This window comes from Arachis stenosperma, chromosome 10 (assembly GCF_014773155.1).
Source record: "Arachis stenosperma cultivar V10309 chromosome 10, arast.V10309.gnm1.PFL2, whole genome shotgun sequence".
Taxonomy (NCBI): domain Eukaryota; kingdom Viridiplantae; phylum Streptophyta; class Magnoliopsida; order Fabales; family Fabaceae; genus Arachis; species Arachis stenosperma.
Window position 1 is genome coordinate 133828150 of NC_080386.1, and position 20461 is coordinate 133848610.

The 20461-nt window shown below is 34.4% G+C and overlaps 4 protein-coding genes and 1 pseudogene across 6 annotated transcripts; all 5 read left to right on the plus strand.

Moving 5' to 3' along the window:
* Positions 1-1268: 1268 nt before the first annotated feature.
* Positions 1269-5725, plus strand: LOC130955184 (splicing factor U2af small subunit B-like). 3 transcript variants are annotated; one of them, XM_057882005.1, is made up of 4 exons: positions 1269-2490; positions 4275-4371; positions 4516-4881; positions 4959-5725. In XM_057882005.1, the coding sequence occupies exon 1, from the start codon at positions 1528-1530 to the stop codon at positions 2392-2394; it is 867 nt and encodes a 288-aa protein (XP_057737988.1). In that variant the 5' UTR covers positions 1269-1527; the 3' UTR covers positions 2395-2490; positions 4275-4371; positions 4516-4881; positions 4959-5725. The 3 variants fall into 3 exon arrangements, with proteins under 3 accessions (XP_057737988.1, XP_057737986.1, XP_057737987.1); XM_057882003.1 differs by having other exon boundaries at positions 4516-5725; XM_057882004.1 differs by having other exon boundaries at positions 4280-4371; positions 4516-5725.
* A 3487-nt stretch (positions 5726-9212) lies between these two features.
* LOC130954678 (cytochrome P450 71D9-like) lies at positions 9213-11005 on the plus strand (annotated as a pseudogene).
* A 1393-nt stretch (positions 11006-12398) lies between these two features.
* On the plus strand, positions 12399-14284 carry LOC130958012 (cytochrome P450 71D9-like). Its single transcript, XM_057884886.1, has 2 exons — positions 12399-13380; positions 13499-14284. Exons 1-2 carry the CDS (start codon positions 12493-12495, stop codon positions 14120-14122), a joined length of 1512 nt encoding a protein of 503 aa, XP_057740869.1. The 5' UTR covers positions 12399-12492; the 3' UTR covers positions 14123-14284.
* A 412-nt stretch (positions 14285-14696) lies between these two features.
* LOC130954239 (cytochrome P450 71D9-like) lies at positions 14697-17013 on the plus strand. Its single transcript, XM_057880970.1, has 2 exons — positions 14697-15709; positions 16177-17013. The coding sequence occupies exons 1-2, from the start codon at positions 14783-14785 to the stop codon at positions 16798-16800; spliced, it is 1551 nt and encodes a 516-aa protein (XP_057736953.1). The 5' UTR covers positions 14697-14782; the 3' UTR covers positions 16801-17013.
* Positions 17014-17280: 267 nt separating this feature from the next.
* LOC130954240 (cytochrome P450 71D9-like) lies at positions 17281-19331 on the plus strand. The gene is made up of 2 exons (XM_057880971.1): positions 17281-18289; positions 18640-19331. The coding sequence occupies exons 1-2, from the start codon at positions 17381-17383 to the stop codon at positions 19267-19269; spliced, it is 1539 nt and encodes a 512-aa protein (XP_057736954.1). The 5' UTR covers positions 17281-17380; the 3' UTR covers positions 19270-19331.
* The last annotated feature ends 1130 nt before the right edge of the window (positions 19332-20461 follow it).

Consider the following 20461-nt stretch of genomic DNA (forward strand, 5'->3'; position numbering starts at 1 on the left):
CACTTGACTTTTGACAACTAGAATTTACGGCATGTATCTAATCTTTTGGTAGAGACCAATGGTTTACTAAAAATAAATAATAAAAATCTTAACCTAAGGCTAAGATAAATTCAATTCCATAGATCATGAAATGGTAAACTAAAAATAAATAATAAAAATCTTAACCTAAGGCTAAGGTAAATTCAATTCCATAGATCATGAAAACTCATATTTATTCAGTTTGAGTTACTTTCTGAGGGGAAACTGCATAAACTCAACATTCTTATGAAAAATTGATCAGAAAAAAAGAATCCTTTTTTTTTTTTGGAGGTGGCGGGGTTGTCAAAGGTTACAAAAATAGAGCGAGTTTTCTAATCTATTTAAAGCGATTTTTTTAGTAGAAATAATAACAACTTAACTAACTTGTTTGTATCTTATAAAAGCACATATTAAGGATATTTTAAGTTTTTAATATATCTAATGTATTGAAAATTAATGACTTTTAGTCAAACATTTTCTTTTATAATATTTTAAAATAATAAAAGATAAATAGACTCCTCGTAATATTTTACAAGAATATATAAATTTACAATTGGACTTGTAATTTATTCAGTAATTATTCCACCAAAGACTATTAAAACCAATTTAAATAAATACAAGAAACACATTATTAGATTTAGTTTTTCATATTTTATCTCTCTTATATTTAAAATATAAAATAAGTTTCTTTGAAAATTAATGTATTTAAATTTAAAACAAAACATAGCTAAAATAAAATTAATAAATTTTAAATTTTAAACGATAACCATAAATAATAAATACTAAATTTTAAATATTAAATCCTAAACTCATAATTAATTTTAGGATTAAGAGATTTTAGGAATAAAATCAAATTTAATTTAAATTAGATATTAATTTCCTAAACAAGTGGAAAGTGAATATATAAAAAATTAATGTAGTTAACATTTTAGATTTAAAACCTGATTAAATACCTATGAATGATTGATTATATAGCATTTTTCCATAAATTTATAACAAAAAATACATGCATATCATATTTTCAAAAAATCAAAAACACTGAAACAGAAACTAATTATGGCATCGTTATCTATACATAATTGATAATTATTAGCTACTAGCATGTCATTTTAACTATTATTATTCGTATAGGAAAAATATACATTCTTTATATATTTTTTAAAAATAAAATTTATTTTTTTATATCTTTTTATAAATAACTTTTTTGATATCAAAAAATAAAATATCACAAAACTTGTTAAAGATTAACCCTTCACTTGTTCCGTTCTTAATTTTTCCATAATAATCCAATCTCACAAGGACTGGAAGCAGCGACACCTCCTTCAACTTTCTCTCAGATCCGGCTTCTTCCGCCTTCACCCATTTCACCAATCACCTCTCTTTTCTTACCAAATAAACCTCCCTCTTCTCTCTTACATTTAGGGTTCCCAAAACCCTATCAAGATTCAAGAATACACAAAACCCTATCAAGAATAACACGGCAAGAAGAAGAGGAGGCAGCATCACATCATGGCGGAGCACCTTGCATCGATATTCGGAACAGAGAAGGACCGCGTCAACTGTCCATTCTACTTCAAGATCGGAGCGTGCCGCCACGGCGACCGCTGCTCCCGCCTCCACAACCGCCCTACGATCTCGCCAACTCTCCTCCTCTCCAACATGTACCAGCGCCCTGACATGATTACCCCCGGCGTCGACCCTAACGGCCAGCCTCTCGACCCTCGCAAGATCCAGCAGCACTTCGAAGACTTCTACGAGGACATCTTCGAGGAGCTCTCGAAGTTCGGCCACATCGAGTGCCTTAACGTCTGCGATAATCTTGCTGACCACATGATCGGAAACGTCTACGTCCAGTTCCGCGAGGAGGATGAAGCCGCCGCCGCACTCGCCGCCCTGCACGGCAGATTCTACTCTGGCCGCCCTATAATTGCTGATTTCTCACCTGTTACTGACTTTCGTGAGGCCACGTGTCGCCAGTTTGAGGAGAACAGCTGCAACCGTGGCGGTTACTGCAATTTCATGCATGTTAAGTTGATTGGTAGGGAGCTTAGGAGGAAGCTTTTTGGCCGGTACCGCGGCGGAGGAAGGTATCATATTAGCCGCAGCCGAAGCAGGAGCCGGAGCGCGAGTCCGCGGCATAGGAGGGAGAGGGATTACGATAGGCGTGACAGGGAGAAGGATTATAGGAAAGGGAGCAGGGACAGGCATGATAGGGACAGGGATAGGGGAAGGGAGAGAGATGGCAGCGGCGGCAGGAGGAGGCATGGGAGTCCTGGGAGGAAGAGCAGGAGCGGCAGCCCCCCGGCGAGGGAAGGGAGCGAGGAGAGGCGGGCGAGGATCGAGCAGTGGAACAGAGAGAGGGAGGAGAAGCAGTGAACCTGAAGTGATTGTTGGTATTATTTTTGAAGTGGTTGTGAATCTTGATGAACCTAACATTGTGTTTTTTAATTTTAAGTTGCTTTGTGACTTGAGGTAATCATTTTTACTGGGTTTTATTTCAAATTTAGTATGAAGTTTCAACTTCTATGAAGTCTGTGTATGTTATAGTAGGGTGGAAGTTATGATAGAACTTCTTATTTTTACTTAGTTTCTGAAGTGTATTTTGTCTTTTACTATGTTGTTGAGCATCCGTATGGTATTGTTCGAACTTTTGGATAGTAATAAATTAAGCGTTAACTAATGATAACATGCTAGCTCGTGGTTAGTTCAGCCTAATGTTAGGTAGCTTTACCTTTAGGTGATTTTTTTAGAGGATCAATTGGTTTGCACACTGAATAGCTTTGGTTTATGTCCTGTTGCAGTAAGATTTCAATCTTGTGTGTGTGTGTGTGTTGTTGTTGAATCTTGATGATGCAGTTTTGCTTTTAACTTTTCAATGTGTTAAATTTGATGCTAAGCCTGTCGATGCCAAACATGCTAGTATGTGATGGTTGACCTGAATTTTATTTTTTTATGTTTTTTTTTTGTTTGGGGGGGGGGGGGGGGTTGTCGAGTCTCGAGTTTGTGAGAGCAGACTTGATTTGAGTGTTTTCCTAAGTTGGAACCTTAAAACAAAATTTATGAGGTTAGAATATGTATCTTGTTAATAATAAGTAGGTAAAAAAGCTTGGACAAAAGGTCTCTCCTTTGGGGTTGGTGATGTAGACTGTGTAGAACTACTCCCTTTCATTTATATTGTCTGCCTTCTGGATGATTCAATTCCTGGTTTCGTAGTGGTTGACAGTGATCTGTTGCAACTGCTTATAGCATCTTATAGTACATGCGTACAATAGGCGATCGCACATGACACGTGGTTTGGCTGTGGCAAGATAGCAACTTTCATTCTGCATCGACAGATAAATGAAGCACCTATTCATTGAGACTTTCTCCATTTGAGTCGCATCTATTCCATACAATTTCTTTCATTCAGGCTATTTTGGAGGAGTATCTGTTCTGATCTCACATCCTATTTCTCATGCTCTGTCATGCCTGTTTGGATCGGTGAAGTGCTTGATGCTACTACCTCTGTTGTTGAAAGTTGAACTATTGGGCAGTCTGTGATACTGCAGCCCTCTTTTCTAAATCTCTATTCTTTGCTTCTGGGTGTGGGCTATATTGCTTTCCCAATAAGCAATACTTCAGTTGGTTTTTCTTCTGCATCCCATTTTTCTGCTGCACTTGTCCACTAAGTGATTGATTGATGTCTATTTGTCACTAGGTTGGATTTTTGTCCTGTCAGATATACTCTTCATTCTCTCCTTTTCATTCACAGGAGTTAGAGGCTCACATCATACTCATTTTCCTGTGTCAGTGATCTACTTTTCTTCCTTTTCTGCTGTCTCTATTCTAATTTCGCCAGTTTTTGTTTCCTTTTCCTTTTAACACCCTAAAAATACTTTCAAATTTCAGGACCTTTGTTGTTTTTTGTGGAAGTCTTTAAGATGACTATCTAGTTTAATTTTTAAACCGTATTGAGCATTTCATAGTAATGTGATATGCTTCATGTTTATTGAAAAAGCTGCACTTCTCGTATATGCCATTGCTTTAGTCGTGCAAGCCGCCACCTGCTGCAAGTGTGCTATTCACCGTTAGACTATTGGCAGGTGTCTATTTTTATGTAGTAGGAGCATTTCTGTGTTTAAACTGCTGGCAGCTGGCAGCTGGCAGCTGGCAGAAAAACACTCATCAGTTTCTTCCTGCTTGTATATATTTGCTGTTCCCTTTTTGTTCAGCTGTACAATATCAAGAACTTCACATGCGTGCCTTTTCTCATGTAGGATAGGTGCTTAGGGGGATTGGTTGTGCAGCTGGTGTTCTTGGGATGTAGGATTTGCAGTTCAAAAGATTAACCAGATTGGGGTTGAATTGCCTCCTGTAAGATGCATGTTTCCCTTTTCAGTTGTTATTTTTATTTTTGAACACTGGTGATTAATTATAAGATTGAATCCTTTTCTTCGCATGTTAACTCTAGCAGGTCCACCTGTGAATTATAACATGCTTTCTTTGTTGTCTTTACAGCACTATAGGTGTATAAAGGCATGTTTTGAGGGAAGTGTTGTTGATGATTCCAAGTGTAATACTACAAATATGGGACAACTAAGATGGGCTATTTATGATCTGTGGGATTTCTTATTTCTGCCGCTTAGGCTATAGTGGTGTTTGAGCTCTCCTAATTCCTAGGCTGACCAGATACAGCTTAGTCTTTGCCATCAATTTGGCTACTCTGATTGCTTTAGGTTAAGCATTGCAACCTAGTTTTCATGGGCTTCTTGAGCGAAGGTATCACATAAGAAAAAATTGTTGTTCACTCGTCAACAAGGATGGCCACTAATAGCCTATGATGTAGCAGTAGGTACCTGCAACCAAAATCCAAGAAAATGCCAGGTAGTTGTATACTTGGCGTACCATATTCCTAGTTTTCGTTAGGCTTCCTCTGATGATAGCTTAAATTTCTGCTGTAGGGTGTAGATTGATACTTAGGAATTGGCTGGATGTTTGTTATTTTATGGGTAATAGCATTGCTTCCATAAGTGTGCACTATCCATGGGGAAGAAGTTTGAGATCAGCTTTATTCAAATTAGGAGTCCCTTCTTAGCATAAGTGAGAGAATTTTTCAAGCAATTCTCTTCTAGACTATTTACAAACTCGAGTGAATTTTGGTATCCTCAAACAGGACTAAATAGGCATAGGCTTATTGTGGATTGATTAGTGAAGTTCATCCAGCAGGTCTAAATACTTTATACTAGATTGCACAAAGTTTGGAGATCCCTGTAAAAATTCTTCGTGGATTACGGCGACAGCAGGCATCATGGGCATTTCTTGGAAAAGGAACTCTTAAACATTTGAAGAAAGGATTTATACTTATTCACCATGTGTAGTGCATTATTGATACATGGAATAACTGTTGTGCATTTTTGCATGTTCTTAATGAGAACCTTTTTAAAGGATCTGAGTATGCAAGTGTACACTTCACATTTACATCTGATTCTGCCTGTTGGGGCATACATTATTAATGCTACAGTTTGGTTAAACCGTTAAAGGTTAGTTGCCTAGTTTTAATGTGGTTTCTAATGTTACAGACTTAGGGATTTATGTGGTCGTTTTTACTTGAAAGACCATTGGGAATGGCTTCGGTTATCTTGGATTGTAGTCAGTTGTAATATAAGCGAAATATAAAATATGATTGGAAGACTCTTGTATTGTTTGGAATTGTTTCATGAGTTTTTGATATCCATCAAGCGAGTGTTAATAAGTTTTACATGAAAAATTTAGACCAAAGCCAGAGTCATCCACCTTTTGTCCAAGGAGTTAAAGTTCCTTAACCCAATGGATGTTATGGGATATGTGTTATGGTCTAGTTGTGGTTAATTGCAGCACTCACTGGGATGATTGGATGAACTATATGCCAGTATGTTATGTGTTTTCTTTGGTGGGTCAACAGCTCTGGGATGCCTCAAGCCATGCATAGCTGAGAAAAAATCTTTAGGCTTCAGCTGCTTTTATTGATGAAGAGCCGTTGGGTCTATACTCTATATTGTGAATAAGTAGGTTGAGCAGAGTGATTTTTGTATTTAAATTCACTTGCTTTTGATATGTAACTTAGGTTGTTCTAACTTCTAACATAACTTGACATTACCAAAATTAGCCACTGCTTTTTGTGGAGCTAAAGTGTCAAAAAAATAAAAATAAAAAACTACACTTGTTGTCATTTACCTGTGTATATTTTCTATTTTTGTATGTATGTGTCATCTTTCTAGACATTTATCTTTCACTTCTTTTTCTTCTAAACAAGTTATTTATCTTATATTTTAATTTTTAAACTTTTAAGTAAAGAAGCTTTTGAGCAAGCTAAAGTTAGGCATAAAAAGAAGCATATAATAGCCTATTATTAATAAGCCACAGATGAGATTATGCTCTGGGTCGAAGAATTTAACGAAGGCTTGGTTAAGAGTTAAGAGTTAGATTGGCTTCCTTACTCTCATATTGAGCACACAAGAATTCCATGCGCTGATGACTGATCCCACACAAAGATGGATTATTCCTCCCATTGGTTAAATCAATTTTGATATGATATCAAATTTATCTTATGTTCATTCCTTGAAAGAACACCATTAAGAAAGGAAAGTGTAATTACGTTCGTTATATCAAACCAAAAAAAAAAGTCTAGTTACGTTCCAATTTTTTTTTATTTTGGGGGGGGGGGGGGGGGTTGTGTAATATAGATAGGGCCATAGGGGGCGGCAGGTTATATATATGTGAGTTTTGATTTTTTCAAATTAAGAAACACCTATATTATGGTGACATTAACTTATTTAGCAAAACGCTTTTTAAAAATGGTATTTGCATACTAAAATTAGTTATCAAAATCAGTCATTATATTTTATCTTATATTATATATATATATATATATATATATATATATATATATATATATATATATATTAACCAAAGATAGGAGACTCGAATTCGCAATCTTTTAATTGAGCATGGAAAGACTATGCCATTTGAGTTATAACGCATTGGCATAAATATATATTGTTGTTTAGCTCATCTTTAAATTTGTATTTTGTATTTTAATATATATTTTTTATTCGTGGTTGATTTTGGGATATATCTTGTATGATCGAATATTTTTTTTCATCCGACACTTGAACTGGAATCTTGTTTAACCAATTTCCATTTGCAAGTTTATTCATAGATGATTTTTAATTGAGATTAAATTAATATTTGGTTATTGGATGAAGCCGTGAAGGTGCTAGATATGCATTTTCAATGGGTTGGAATCCTTTGTCACATTAGTTGTAGTTACTTTTATATTAGTGTGCTTGGTGGGATTTTTATATTTTAAATACAAGGGAAATATAAGAGAATTTAAATGATGTATTTAAATTTTTTCTGTTTTTTGTTTGGTTAAACTAATTACATTAGTTGTAGTTTTAAAATGCTTTGTTTTTTCAAATAATTAGATTATTTAAATTTTAAATTATTTTTTTGAGAAGATATTTGTTTTTCCTATGATAAGAATTCATTTAATCTAACTAGTAAGATTTTGTTTAATCTAACACGTACATATTACTTCATCATTGACGTAACCTATTCATACTATTTCAAAACTATAGGTCTTACGACACCAAAAAATAAAGAAGCTATAGGTCTTATATTGGTCACATAATACAAATCTTGAGCTGCGGAAAAGAGGAGAGGACAAGAGAATTTAATAAAATTAATTTTATAATTGTATCTTAACATAAATAATTTCCTTTTCTATTCTATAGCTAGAGTATTGTTGAGATTTAAAATTTTGTACACAAAAAATAGTTTGAGGATTATTTTTATAATTTTATACTTTAATAAATGGGACTCTATGAAGTGGAGATATCAATGTGAACACTCATCAGCGGCTAACCTTGTTTTGAAATCAGAGGAAAAGAATATGAAAGACAGAGAGAGCCAAATAAATGGAGAAAGAAATGTGGTGCTGGTGCAACATTATTGAACGAGACAACCAAAACCAAAACGTTATTAATCTAGTGTTCTCGAATGCTACAATGAGAATTAGAAGGGAAAAGATATATCGTAGCACAAAAATGTCAATTTTTTTAATTAAATTAATTATTATATATTTATATATTATTTTTAAATTTTTTAATATATATTTTAATATATTATATAAATAATTAAATGAATTTAATAGTTAAGTTTTAATATACAATTTTTTAAATGAGAAAGCAAATTAAACCTATTTTTATTATTAAAATTGAAGTGAACTTAACATATGTCAGTGTTAAATTAGAATAATGCCAATAAACATGTAAAAAGGTCAGAATCATACAACCACGTTCTTATTAAATATCTCTAAGTTCATGAAAAGCGATGATAATAACAATAACAATAATAATAACTCAAATGGTATAATCTCTTTATTTTCACTTAGAGATCTCGAATTCGAGTCTCATTTAGGGTAGCAAAATGTCTAAACTTGTCGGGACAACCCGCGTAACCCTCTAAAAAAGATGGATTGGGCTGAAAAAGTGAGACCACCACACATCAAAAGTCCACCTAACCCGCATCGCTTAAACCATGGGCTTCGGTGGACTTTCCTGCTGGAATTAGAGTTTTTTAAAAATGCTCTAATTTAGTGTTTTGAATTATGTTTTATGTTTGATTGATAATATTCTAAACTTGTAGGTGTTTAATTATATATTTTAGACAATATTAATTTTATTATTTTGTTTCAAAAAACTTAGTTTATGATTATGTTTATTACATATTTGTAATTATAAAGACTTTAATGTTTGTGAATTTAAAAATTATAATTTTCTTATGTTTTTAGAAATTATAAATTTATTAAAATAATTATAAAATTATATATATTATTTAATATTTTTTTTAGTAATTTATATCATTTAATACTTAATAGTAAAAAGAAAATGAAATTTAGTAAATTTAGCCCACCAACCCACTGTTAAGTGGGACAAGACGGCGGCCTTCCCGACTTGCCGCCCCTAATTCCACCCCTAACTTTGAAAAAAATAATATATCCAAAAGTGAACTGTTTTACTGTTCATTAATTCTGGCCGCAATGGTCTACCAACGTTGGCAATCATTGACTAAAAAGATAAAAAGTAGAGAAATCTGATATCACACGTTTAATAGTTGACAAAAATATAACAGATTTATTTAAGTATAAAAACTCACAAGGCATTGAGATTTGAGACACCAAGCAATAATAACTCTGTCTTCATCTCCACTTTAATCCATCTTACATTTCTGTCTGATCTCCATGGATTCTCAAATCTTTAACTTCCTTGCTTTCATCTTCTTTCTCTTCTTCATCATTGCTGCTCTGAGAATAAGAAAGAAAAGTGATGTAATTCCAAATATACCCCCTGGACCATGGAAGCTACCTATCATAGGAAACATACCAAATCTTGTTACATCAACTCCACATAGAAAGCTAAGAGATTTGGCCAACAAATATGGACCATTGATGCACCTTCAACTTGGACAAGTCTCTACCATTGTTGTTTCCTCAGCAGAATATGCTAAAGAGGTTATGAAGACACATGACATCATCTTTGCTTCAAGGCCTGCAGTTCTAGCAGCAAAGATAATTTCTTATGATTGCACAAACATTGGTTTTGCACCCTATGGAAATTATTGGAGGCAGTTAAGGAAGATTTGCACCTTGGAGCTCTTGAGCACGAAACGAGTCAATTCGTTCCGGCCAATAAGAGAAGAGGAGTTCACCAATCTTGTTAAAAGGATTATGTCTCAAATGGGAATGGCTTCAACTTGTGAGTGGATTGAGGCCTAAGCTTGAGAGTTTCCAAAGACAAATTGATGAGATATTGGAAAACATTGTTGGTGATCACAAAGAAGCAAAGTTGGAAGGTAAAAAGAGCAAAAGTGATGAATCACATGAAGATCTTGTGGATGTTCTCCTTCAATTTGAAGATGCTACAAATCAAGATATTTGCTTAAGTAGAAACAATATCAAGGCTATACTCTTGGTAAGGATAATCTTGCTCTTGCTTACTCTTTAGTTAAAAGCTTCTTAATATTTTTTGGATGTAACATTAATGCTAGAGAGACAATAACTCTGTATTTATGATTTCTTGCTTTGCCTAACATCAAGTAATGAATCACTACTGTTTAGGATATCTTTGGTGGAGGAAGCGAGACGTCGGCGCATACTATAGATTGGGCAATGTCAGAGATGATAAGGGATCCAAGAGTAATGGAGAAAGCACAAGCTGAGGTCAGAGAGTTATTCACCAGAATAGGAAAGGTTGATGAGACTCTCATCAATGAACTCAAGTATTTGAAATCAGTTGTGAAAGAGACACTAAGGTTACACCCTCCAGCTCCTCTTTTACTTCCAAGAGAATGTGGAGAAGCCTGTGAGATCAATGGATATTACATTCCATACAAAAGTAAGGTCATAGTGAATGCTTGGGCAATTGGAAGAGATCCAAACTATTGGAGTGACCCAGAGAAGTTTTATCCAGAGAGGTTCATTGATAGTTCCATAGACTACAAAGGGAATAATTTCGAGTTCATTCCGTTTGGTGCTGGAAGAAGAACATGTCCGGGCAGCACATTAGGCTTGTTAAATGTTGAGCTGGGGCTAGCATATTTGTTGTATCACTTTGATTGGAAGCTTCCAAGTGGAATTAGAGGTCAGGATCTGGATATGTCTGAGGTATTTGGAGTTACTGTTAGAAGAAAAAAAGACCTGCAATTGGTTCCCATTGTTTTTAGTCCTTTGCTTGAAACATAAACATAGGTAAATGCTATGCTTTTGATTAACAAATGCTATGTTGTGTATCCCTTAAGATTCAGTGGTCATTTACTTGTGAAATAAAGCTGCATGATTTTGTGATCATTGTTATTGATTACAAAAGAGTTGGAGATTTTGTAATTCAGCTAAAAATTGATGGCAATTATAAGTATAAATAGTTAACAGATTCTTTCTAGCTGAATATTAATTGATATAGTTAATTTTCATTGATTATTGTAAAAAAAATAAAAAAAAATAAAAGAAGATCATCCACACATAATTTGAATGATAGTTGCTTGCTTCTTGTTGTTATAAGCTATGATGCATGGACAATGACATGGATACGGGACACACGACATGATACGGGATACACTGACATACGAATTTTAAAATCTTATAAGACATGGGGACACATATAAAAGAGTAATTCTCCGCATCCAAGCAATTTTACATCCAAGTTAGTTCAAGTGATTTGAGTTACGCATTTCTTTTTCCTGTTTTCTCCCACCCCCCCTGCGCCTTCTTCTTCTTCTTCCCGTTTTCTTCTCCTCCTCCTATTTTACTATTTTTCAATTTTGTTACCATCGTCACCAACAATACCTCTTCCTCTTCCTCTTGGAATTTCGTCTCCTCTTTCCTTTTCATCCTTCTCCTCCATCATCATTATTATCATTATTGTTATTGTATTCTTCTAATACGTATTTATACAATGGACAATTTTTGGTTCATTTAATATTATACAATAGTTTCGTTTTGAGCTAATTTTTGGTTCATTCGAGACTTAAGTATTTCTAATTCAAATTTATATAATGGACTATTTTCAGTTTATTTGGTATTATACAATGATTTCGTTTTGATAATATTTTCGGTTCATTCGATCACCACAGAGAATCAGAATCAATAAAGATGTTAGCAAAATATTGGTGTTGTTGGTGATGACGATGATGGAGGAAAAAGAAGAAAAGGAAGGAGGAGATCAAAGAAATTCAAATAAAAAAGAAATAGGAGGAGGAGGAGAAAGAGGAGGAGGAGATGAATGTGGTGGTATGGTGGTGGTGATGATGACGATAATGAAAAAAAAATGAAGAAAAAGGAGAAGGATAAGGAGAAGAATCAGTAGGAGGAGGAGGAGAAAGAAGAAGAAGATGAAAGCCCCGCAGCATAAACTAAATGACTTGGAAGTAAAATTGCTTGGATGTGTAGCAGGATTCCATATAAAATATATATTATTTTTTAGATAAATTATAATGATATATCATTTATACACAGCAGGCATGTGTCAAACGAATGCCAATAAGTATCGTGTTCGAAATATGTCCGACAAGGCAACTCAGCGAAGTATCTGTGTTTCACAGGAAGTGATAAATAGAAGACCAATACTATGTATGTGTCTATTAAGATTGACTAAGTTTTCCTTTTTAATATTCTTAGTTAATCTTGATTAATATTGTGTTAAAATTGTTATGCAAAAGAAGAAAAAAGCGGCTAGGACTCTTCAAAATTCACAAACTTGAAGATTCTTTAAAAGGTTCCACTCAAGGAAACCATAGAAGCAGACAAAGATACAATAATTTCAACTTGTAGACAAAAATATAACAGATAAAGATAAGTATAACAAATGACAAGACAGTGAGACACCAAGCAATTATAACTCTCTCTTCTTCTCCACTTTACCAGCACTTTAATCCATCTTACATTTCTGTCTGATCTCCATGGATTCTCAAACCTTTAACTTCCTTGCTTTCATCTTCTTTCTCTTCTTCATCCTTGCTGCTCTGAGAATAAGAAAGAAAAGTGATGTAATTCCAAATATACCCCCTGGACCACAGAAGCTACCTATCATAGGAAACATACCAAATCTTGTTACATCAACTCCACATAGAAAGCTAAGAGATTTGGCCAACAAATATGGACCATTGATGCACCTTCAACTTGGACAAGTCTCTACCATTGTTGTTTCCTCAGCAGAATATGCTAAAGAGGTTATGAAGACACATGACATCATCTTTGCTTCAAGGCCTCCAGTTCTAGCAGCAAAGATAATTTCTTATGATTGCACAAACATTGGTTTTGCACCCTATGGAAATTACTGGAGGCAGTTAAGGAAGATTTGCACCTTGGAGCTCTTGAGCACGAAACGAGTCAATTCGTTCCGGCCAATAAGAGAAGAGGAGTTCACCAATCTTGTTAAGAGGATTATGTCCTCAAAAGAAGGATCAGTTAACCTCACTGAAGAAGTGATTTCGTCGATATGTGGAATCATTTCGCGGTCTGCGTTCGGAGGCACAAAACGTGGAGACCAAGAGAAGTTCATATCGCTTGTGCTACAAGCAACAGATATTGCAGGGGGTTTTGATGTAGGAGATCTGTTTCCTTCTTGGGAATGGCTTCAACTTGTGAGTGGATTGAGGCCTAAGCTTGAGAGTTTCCAAAGACAAATTGATGAGATATTGGAAAACATTGTTAGTGATCACAAAAAGGCAAAGTTGGAAGGTAAAGGAAAAAATGATGAAGATCTTGTGGATGTTCTCCTTCAATTTGAAGATGGTACCAATCAAGATATTTGCTTAAGTAGAAATAATATCAAGGCTATACTCCTGGTAAGGATAATCTTGCTCTTGCTTACTCTTTAGTTAGAAGATTTTTAATTTTTTTTATGTAATCACTAATCACTACCTTGCTTTGCCTAACCTCAAGTAATTAATCATTACTTTTTAGGATATGTTTGGTGGAGGAAGCGAGACATCGGCGCATACTATAGATTGGGCAATGTCAGAGATGATAAGGGATCCAAGAGTAATGGAGAAAGCACAAGCTGAGATCAGAGAGTTATTCAACAGAATAGGAAAGGTTGATGAGACTCTCATCAATGAACTCAAGTATTTGAAATCAGTTGTGAAAGAGACACTAAGGTTACACCCTCCAGCTCCTCTTTTACTTCCAAGAGAATGTGGAGAAGCTTGTGAGATCAATGGATATTACATTCCCTACAAAAGTAAGGTCATAGTGAATGCTTGGGCAATTGGAAGAGATCCAAAGAATTGGAGTGAACCAGAGAAGTTTTATCCAGAGAGGTTCATTGATAGTGACATAGATTACAAAGGTAATAACTTCGAGTTTGTACCGTTTGGTGCCGGAAGAAGAACATGCCCTGGCAGCACATTAGGCTTGCTAAATGTTGAGCTGGCGCTCGCATATTTGTTGTATCACTTTGATTGGAAGCTTCCAAGTGGAATGAAACATGAGGAATTGGACATGTCTGAGGCATTTGGAGTTGCTGTTAGAAGAAAAAAAGACCTGCAATTGGTTCCCATTGTTTTTAGTCCTTTGCTTGAAACATAAACATAGATTAGATGCTAATATGCTATGTTGTGTATCCTTTGATCAAGATTCTGGTCATTTACTTTTGAAATAAAGCTGCATGATTGTGTGATCATTGTTATTGACTACAAAAGAGATGGAGATTTTGTAATGCAGAAAAAAATCAATGGCAATTTGTCAACAGATTCTTTCTAGCTGATATTAATTAATACAGTCATTTTTCATTGGTTATTATAAAAAAAAATTGTCCAAATTTGAATGATAACTGTTAGCTTCTTGTAGTTATAAGTAGTGATATATAGAACACCAATACTATATATGTGTTTATTAATATTGACTAAGTTTTCTTTTTTAATAATCTAATTTAACCCTGATTAATATTGTATTAAAATTGTCATGCAAAAGAAGAAGAAGAAAGAAGTCAAGACTCATAAAAGTTCATAAACTTGAAGATTCTTTATAAGATTCCACTCAAGGAAACAATAGAAGCAGACAAAGATACAGTAGTTTCAACCACCCTCCTGTTGCAAATATTCAAATAGTAAGTCTTGACAAAAACTCTCAATAAAAAATGAAACAGGTTAATGAAATCTCAAACTCAGAAAGCTTAAGAATACTTAGATAATCATATATATAGTACTAGTCTGGTAGAGTTAACAATACCTAGTTGGTTAATGCACCATGGATTCTCTACTCTTTGACTTTCCAACACTCTTCTGCTTTTTCCTCTTCATGCTTGCAGCACTTAAACTATGGAAGAAGAAGAATCTCAATAAAATTAACTCAACCTCAAACATAGCCCCAGGTCCATGGAAGCTACCTATCATAGGAAACATACACCATCTTGCTACATCCACGCCTCATCGAAAATTAAGAGACTTGTCCAAAATACATGGACCTTTGATGCATCTACAGCTTGGAGAGATCTTCACCATTGTTGTTTCCTCAGCAGAGTATGCCAAGGAGGTAATGAAAACACATGACATCATCTTTGCATCAAGGCCTCAGATCCTAGCTGCAAAGATTATATCATATGATTGCACAAGCATAGCCTTAGCACCTTATGGAAACTACTGGAGACAGCTAAAGAAGATTTGCACCTTGGAGCTTTTCACTTTGAAGCGTGTCGATTCATTTCAGCTGATAAGAGAAGAAGAGTTCACTAGTCTTATCAAAAGAATCATTGCTGCAACAAATAATAATAATGGATCTCCTGTGAACCTCACTCAAGAGGTGTTTTCAACTATATACACTGTCACTTCAAGGGCCGCGTTTGGCATGAAATTCAAAGATCAAGAAAGATTCATATTGCTGGCGAAAGAATTGGCAAAGGTGGGGACTGGTTTTTCTTTAGGAGATTTGTTTCCATCAGCTAAATGGCTTCAACTTCTCTCTGGCTTGAGGCCTAAGATTGAGAAGTTGCATGGACAAACAGATCAGATACTGCAAAACATCATCAATGAATATAAAGAGGCAAAGTCATCAAAATCCAAAGAAGGACAAGGTGAAGTTGAAGGTCTTCTAGATGTTCTCTTAAGATTTGAGGATGGTAATGGATCAAACCAAGATTTCTCCTTAACTAGTAACAATATCAAGGCTATAATATTGGTAAGCATAGTCATTTTTCATGCTGCTATGTTGGATTCCATTTGGTTATCTTTATTATCAATCCATTTGGATAATAATACATCTCTTTATAATACACTTGGTAATTGACAGTAAGAGAGAAATTTGTGAAACTTACCCTGTGAACTTAAATGGTTAAATATTGTAAATAAGAGCAACCATTTTGTTATTTCCAAGAAATAATGTGTTTAGTTGTTTATAAATAGTTAAATATATTAAATAGTTTATGTGCAAAATGAAGCATGAATAGTCCTTAAGGCTTTGAATCTGCAGAGAAATACAGTTAGAAATTGTCAATAGTACTAGACTGAGATACTTAACTTTTTCTTCTATTAAAATTCACTTATTCACAAGAAATTCATGACATAATAAACCAATAACCTTATTATTAGTTGTGTTTGCATATTTGTTTCCATATTAGATTAACATCACTAATGATTACCTTTTAGAATATCTTTGGTGCTGGTGGTGGGACAACAGCAACTACAATAGATTGGGCAATGGCAGAAATGATAAAGGACCCAACAATAATGAAGAAAGCACAAGTTGAGATGAGAGAAAACTTCAATAAGAAAGGAAGTGTTGATGAAACTTGCCTCCATAAACTCAAATATTTGAAATCAGTGGTCAAAGAGACTCTCAGATTACACCCTCCAGTTCCTCTTTTGCTCCCAAGAGAATGCAGATCTGAATGCGATATAAATGGCTATCACATACCTGAAAAGAGTAAGGTCATTGTGAATGCTTGGGCAATAGGAAGAGATCCAAACTACTGGAGTGAACCAGAAAGGTTTTATCCAGAGAGATTCCTTGATAGCTCTATTGACTACAGAGGGAACAATTTTGAGTACATTCCATTTGGTGCAGGAAGAAGAATGTGTCCCGGAAGTGCATTAGGCGTGATAAATGTTGAACTTGCCTTGGCATATTTGTTGTATCACTTTGATTGGAAGCTTCCCAGTGAAATGAGAAGTGAGGAACTGGACATGACTGAGGCACTTGGAGTTACTGTCAGAAGAAAAGATGATCTGCAACTGGTTCCCATTGCTTTTTATCCTTTGCTTGAAGCATAAACCATATGCAAGTACAACTGTTGGAAGTTGATATTTGTTATCTGCTTCTGAAATAAAGCTACCTTCATTATTGCTACTTGCAGCAGAGTTTACTTTCTAGTGAATAAAATCTAGAGTGACAATAGATTCTAGCATAGATCATTTCTGAATCAGTTTGTTGCAAATGTAATCTAAATAAATTAGTTTGTGTCAAATGACTATTCAAGTTGTGAATTTGAAAAGTAGTTACTTCTGCTAAAGTAACAATACATGATTGAAGTCCTTCGTGAACCTTTTTTACACAATCAGTACATCAAAATTAAACGTACTAAAACGTATTAGTATATTATTACTAATAGAGGGGCCTATTAAAAAAGATACTTTAATATTTTTTTTTCTGACAAGTTCTTCATATGATACAATTTAAGCAGTAGATATAACGGAAATAACAAAGCAGCAAACAGACAATGAAAATTACCAAGTCTTCTTAGTTGCTGGATAACTAAATCGGCTAAAACAAGAAGCAATAAGCAGAAACCAAAGCCTCAGTAATTTTCAACTCATCAAACAACAGTTGTTAGTTTTTTATCTGTGTTGTTCCATGGATTCTCTGATCCTTGACTTGCTAGCTCTTGTCACCTTCATAGTCTGTATTGTTTTGGCCCTGATAATTGGAAGGAGTCTCAAGAAAATTGAGTCAACTGCAAACATACCCCCAGGGCCATGGAAGCTACCTATTATAGGAAACATACACCATCTTGTTACATCCAAACCACATCGAAGATTAAGAGATTTGGCCAATATATATGGACCATTGATGCAACTTCAACTTGGAGAGATCTCAACCATTGTTATCTCTTCACCAGAATATGCTAGAGAAGTAATGAAAACCCATGATGTTGTGTTTGCATCAAGGCCTAAAATTCTGGCTACAGAAATAATGTCTTATGGTTCAACAAATATAGTTTCTGCACCTTATGGAAATTATTGGAGACAGCTGAGGAAGATTTGCATGTTGGAGCTTTTCACCCCCAAAAGGGTCAAGTCATTCCAGCCAATAAGAGAAGAAGAGCTTACCAATCTCATAAAAAGGATTGCATCGGCGAAAGGATCAACTGTCAATCTCACTGAAGAAGTACTTTCATCAATATATACAATCAATTCCAGGGCTGCATTTGGCATGAAGTGTAAAGATCAAGAAAACTACATTTCAGTTATAAAAGAAGCAACAATGGTTGCTGCAGGTTTTGATTTAGGAGACTTGTTTCCTTCTTCCAAATGGCTTCAACTCGTCAGTGGCTTGAGGCCTAAGCTTGAGAGGCTTCAAAGACAAAGTGATCAAATCCTTGAAAACATCATCAATGAGCATAGAGAGGCAAAGTTAAGAGCCAAAGAAGGTGAAAATGAATCAGATCATGATCTTGTGGATGTTCTACTAAAATTTGAGGGTGGTAATGCATCCTGCCATGATATATGCATAACCACAGATAACATTAAAGCCATCATACAGGTAAGTTTTAAAAAAAAATTGTAAAATCTAATATATCTTTGCATGAATTGTAAAATAGCTACTTTTCCCTCTTGTATAGTTTAGTGTTTGCATAAATTTTTTCAGGTGTCCCCTTGGATATGTTCGCAGAATTTAATTTTGATGCACTGTTAGTGTGAAGTAGTTTTACACGTGCATCTAATTACTTAATGTCACATCAGTAAAAATAACTACATTTTCCCACGTGAATGGTCATCCAAAAGAACGGATGTAATTGCAAGACTGTGTAAAATGCTTTTCACTGTCAGTGCATCAAAATTAAACTCATGTTTGCATTAGCTTAAACTAATTGATCATTATGTACTTCTTAGGACATATTTGGAGCTGGAGGTGAGACAGCATCAACTACTATAGATTGGGCAATGGCAGAGATGATGAAGGACCCAAGAGTAATGCAGAAAGCACAGGCCGAGGTGAGAGAGATATTCGACATGAGTGGAAGTGTTGATGAGACTTACTTGGATGAACTCAAGTATTTGAAATCAGTGGTCAAAGAGACCCTCAGGTTACACCCTCCAGCTCCACTTTTGATTCCAAGAGAATGCAGAGAAGCATGTGAGATTAATGGATATCACATAGCTGTGAAAAGTAAGGTGATTGTGAATGCTTGGGCAATTGGAAGAGATCCAAAGTACTGGAGTGAAGCAGAGAGGTTTTATCCAGAGAGATTTATTGATAGTAGCATTGACTACAAAGGAAGCAATTTTGAATACATTCCATTTGGTGCTGGAAGAAGAATATGCCCAGGCATCACATTAGGCTTGATAAATGTAGAGCTGGCCCTTGCATATTTGCTGTATCACTTTGATTGGGAGCTTCCTAATGGAGTGAAATGTGAGGACTTGAACATGACTGAGCAATTTGGAGTTACTGTTAGAAGAAAAGATGACCTGCAATTGGTTCCTGTTGCTTCTTGTTATTTGCATGAACAACATAAATAAGACAACCAGAAGCTATAGCTTTTGAAATGAAGCATTGTCCATCTCTGAAATGAAGAGATTTTGCTGTGAATGTTTGCTTATATAGATTTGTATGTGCATGAATAATACAAACTGATTAATGAAATGTGTTTGAGATGTTTACTTTGATTTTCTCAAATCTTGTGCTAGATGAGTTGAATTTTAATTCAACCATGGTTAATTAGCCATAAAACTTGGGTGTAATTTTATGAGAGATTCTGAGAAGGTTTTTTTTAGCTTCATTTGAAATCAGACCTGTATGTGATTGGTGAGTGCTAATGGTTAATGTTAAGTGTGAGACTGTTTATGAAATTAGTCTCACATTGAAGAAAGTAAGAAAGAGTGAAGAGTTTATAAGATAAGAGATTCATTAATTTATTATTTACAAAAAACATTTTGATTTTTATATTAATATAATATTTATATTTGAGATTATTTTTTTTTTATGCATATAGTTAAGTAATTTGGTATATATTTCTATATATAATTAATGAACTTCTATTTATCAAATCAATTGTGTCAAATGATTTTCTCCATTTTTTTGAAAAAAAAAAAAAAACTAAAACTTCTATTCTTATTTTAATATTATTAACTTCTAGATGCTTTAGCTTGAACAACAGAAGGCATTGTAAGGAAAGGGATAAAACTATTCTGTTCAACTCATAGAAAATTAAATCTCTCTTCTCAAGTTTAACTTAGTCCCTAGTTTTGGGCTGGGGAAATAATCACATAATTGGAAGTCACCAAAAACCATGGCGTAGAATGTTAATTTCTCATTGCTTGGGAAGGAATCAACCATCATGTTACGCTATTTGTTAAAAAGAAAAACACATTTTAGTTATTTACTATTATCTTTTGGGTTCTAGCAGAGTAGAAGTCAACATTGTTGAAGAATATAATTGACTTTGGTTATTAAAAATAATTTCAATAATTCATTAAAAATATACGACTCTATGTATGAACATAATTTGGAGGAGGTAAATAATAACAACTCTAGCTAGATTTTTAAAAGTAAAAATCAATTCAATTTTCTTTTTTTTTTATCCAATAATATAATCTGATATATAAGTTTTTGTAGTTTAGATTGAATTATTTTATTCGATTTAAAAAAAAAATTAAAGTATTGAATACCAAAACTAAGTCAAACTTATTTTACATTTGCAAAATGTTAATC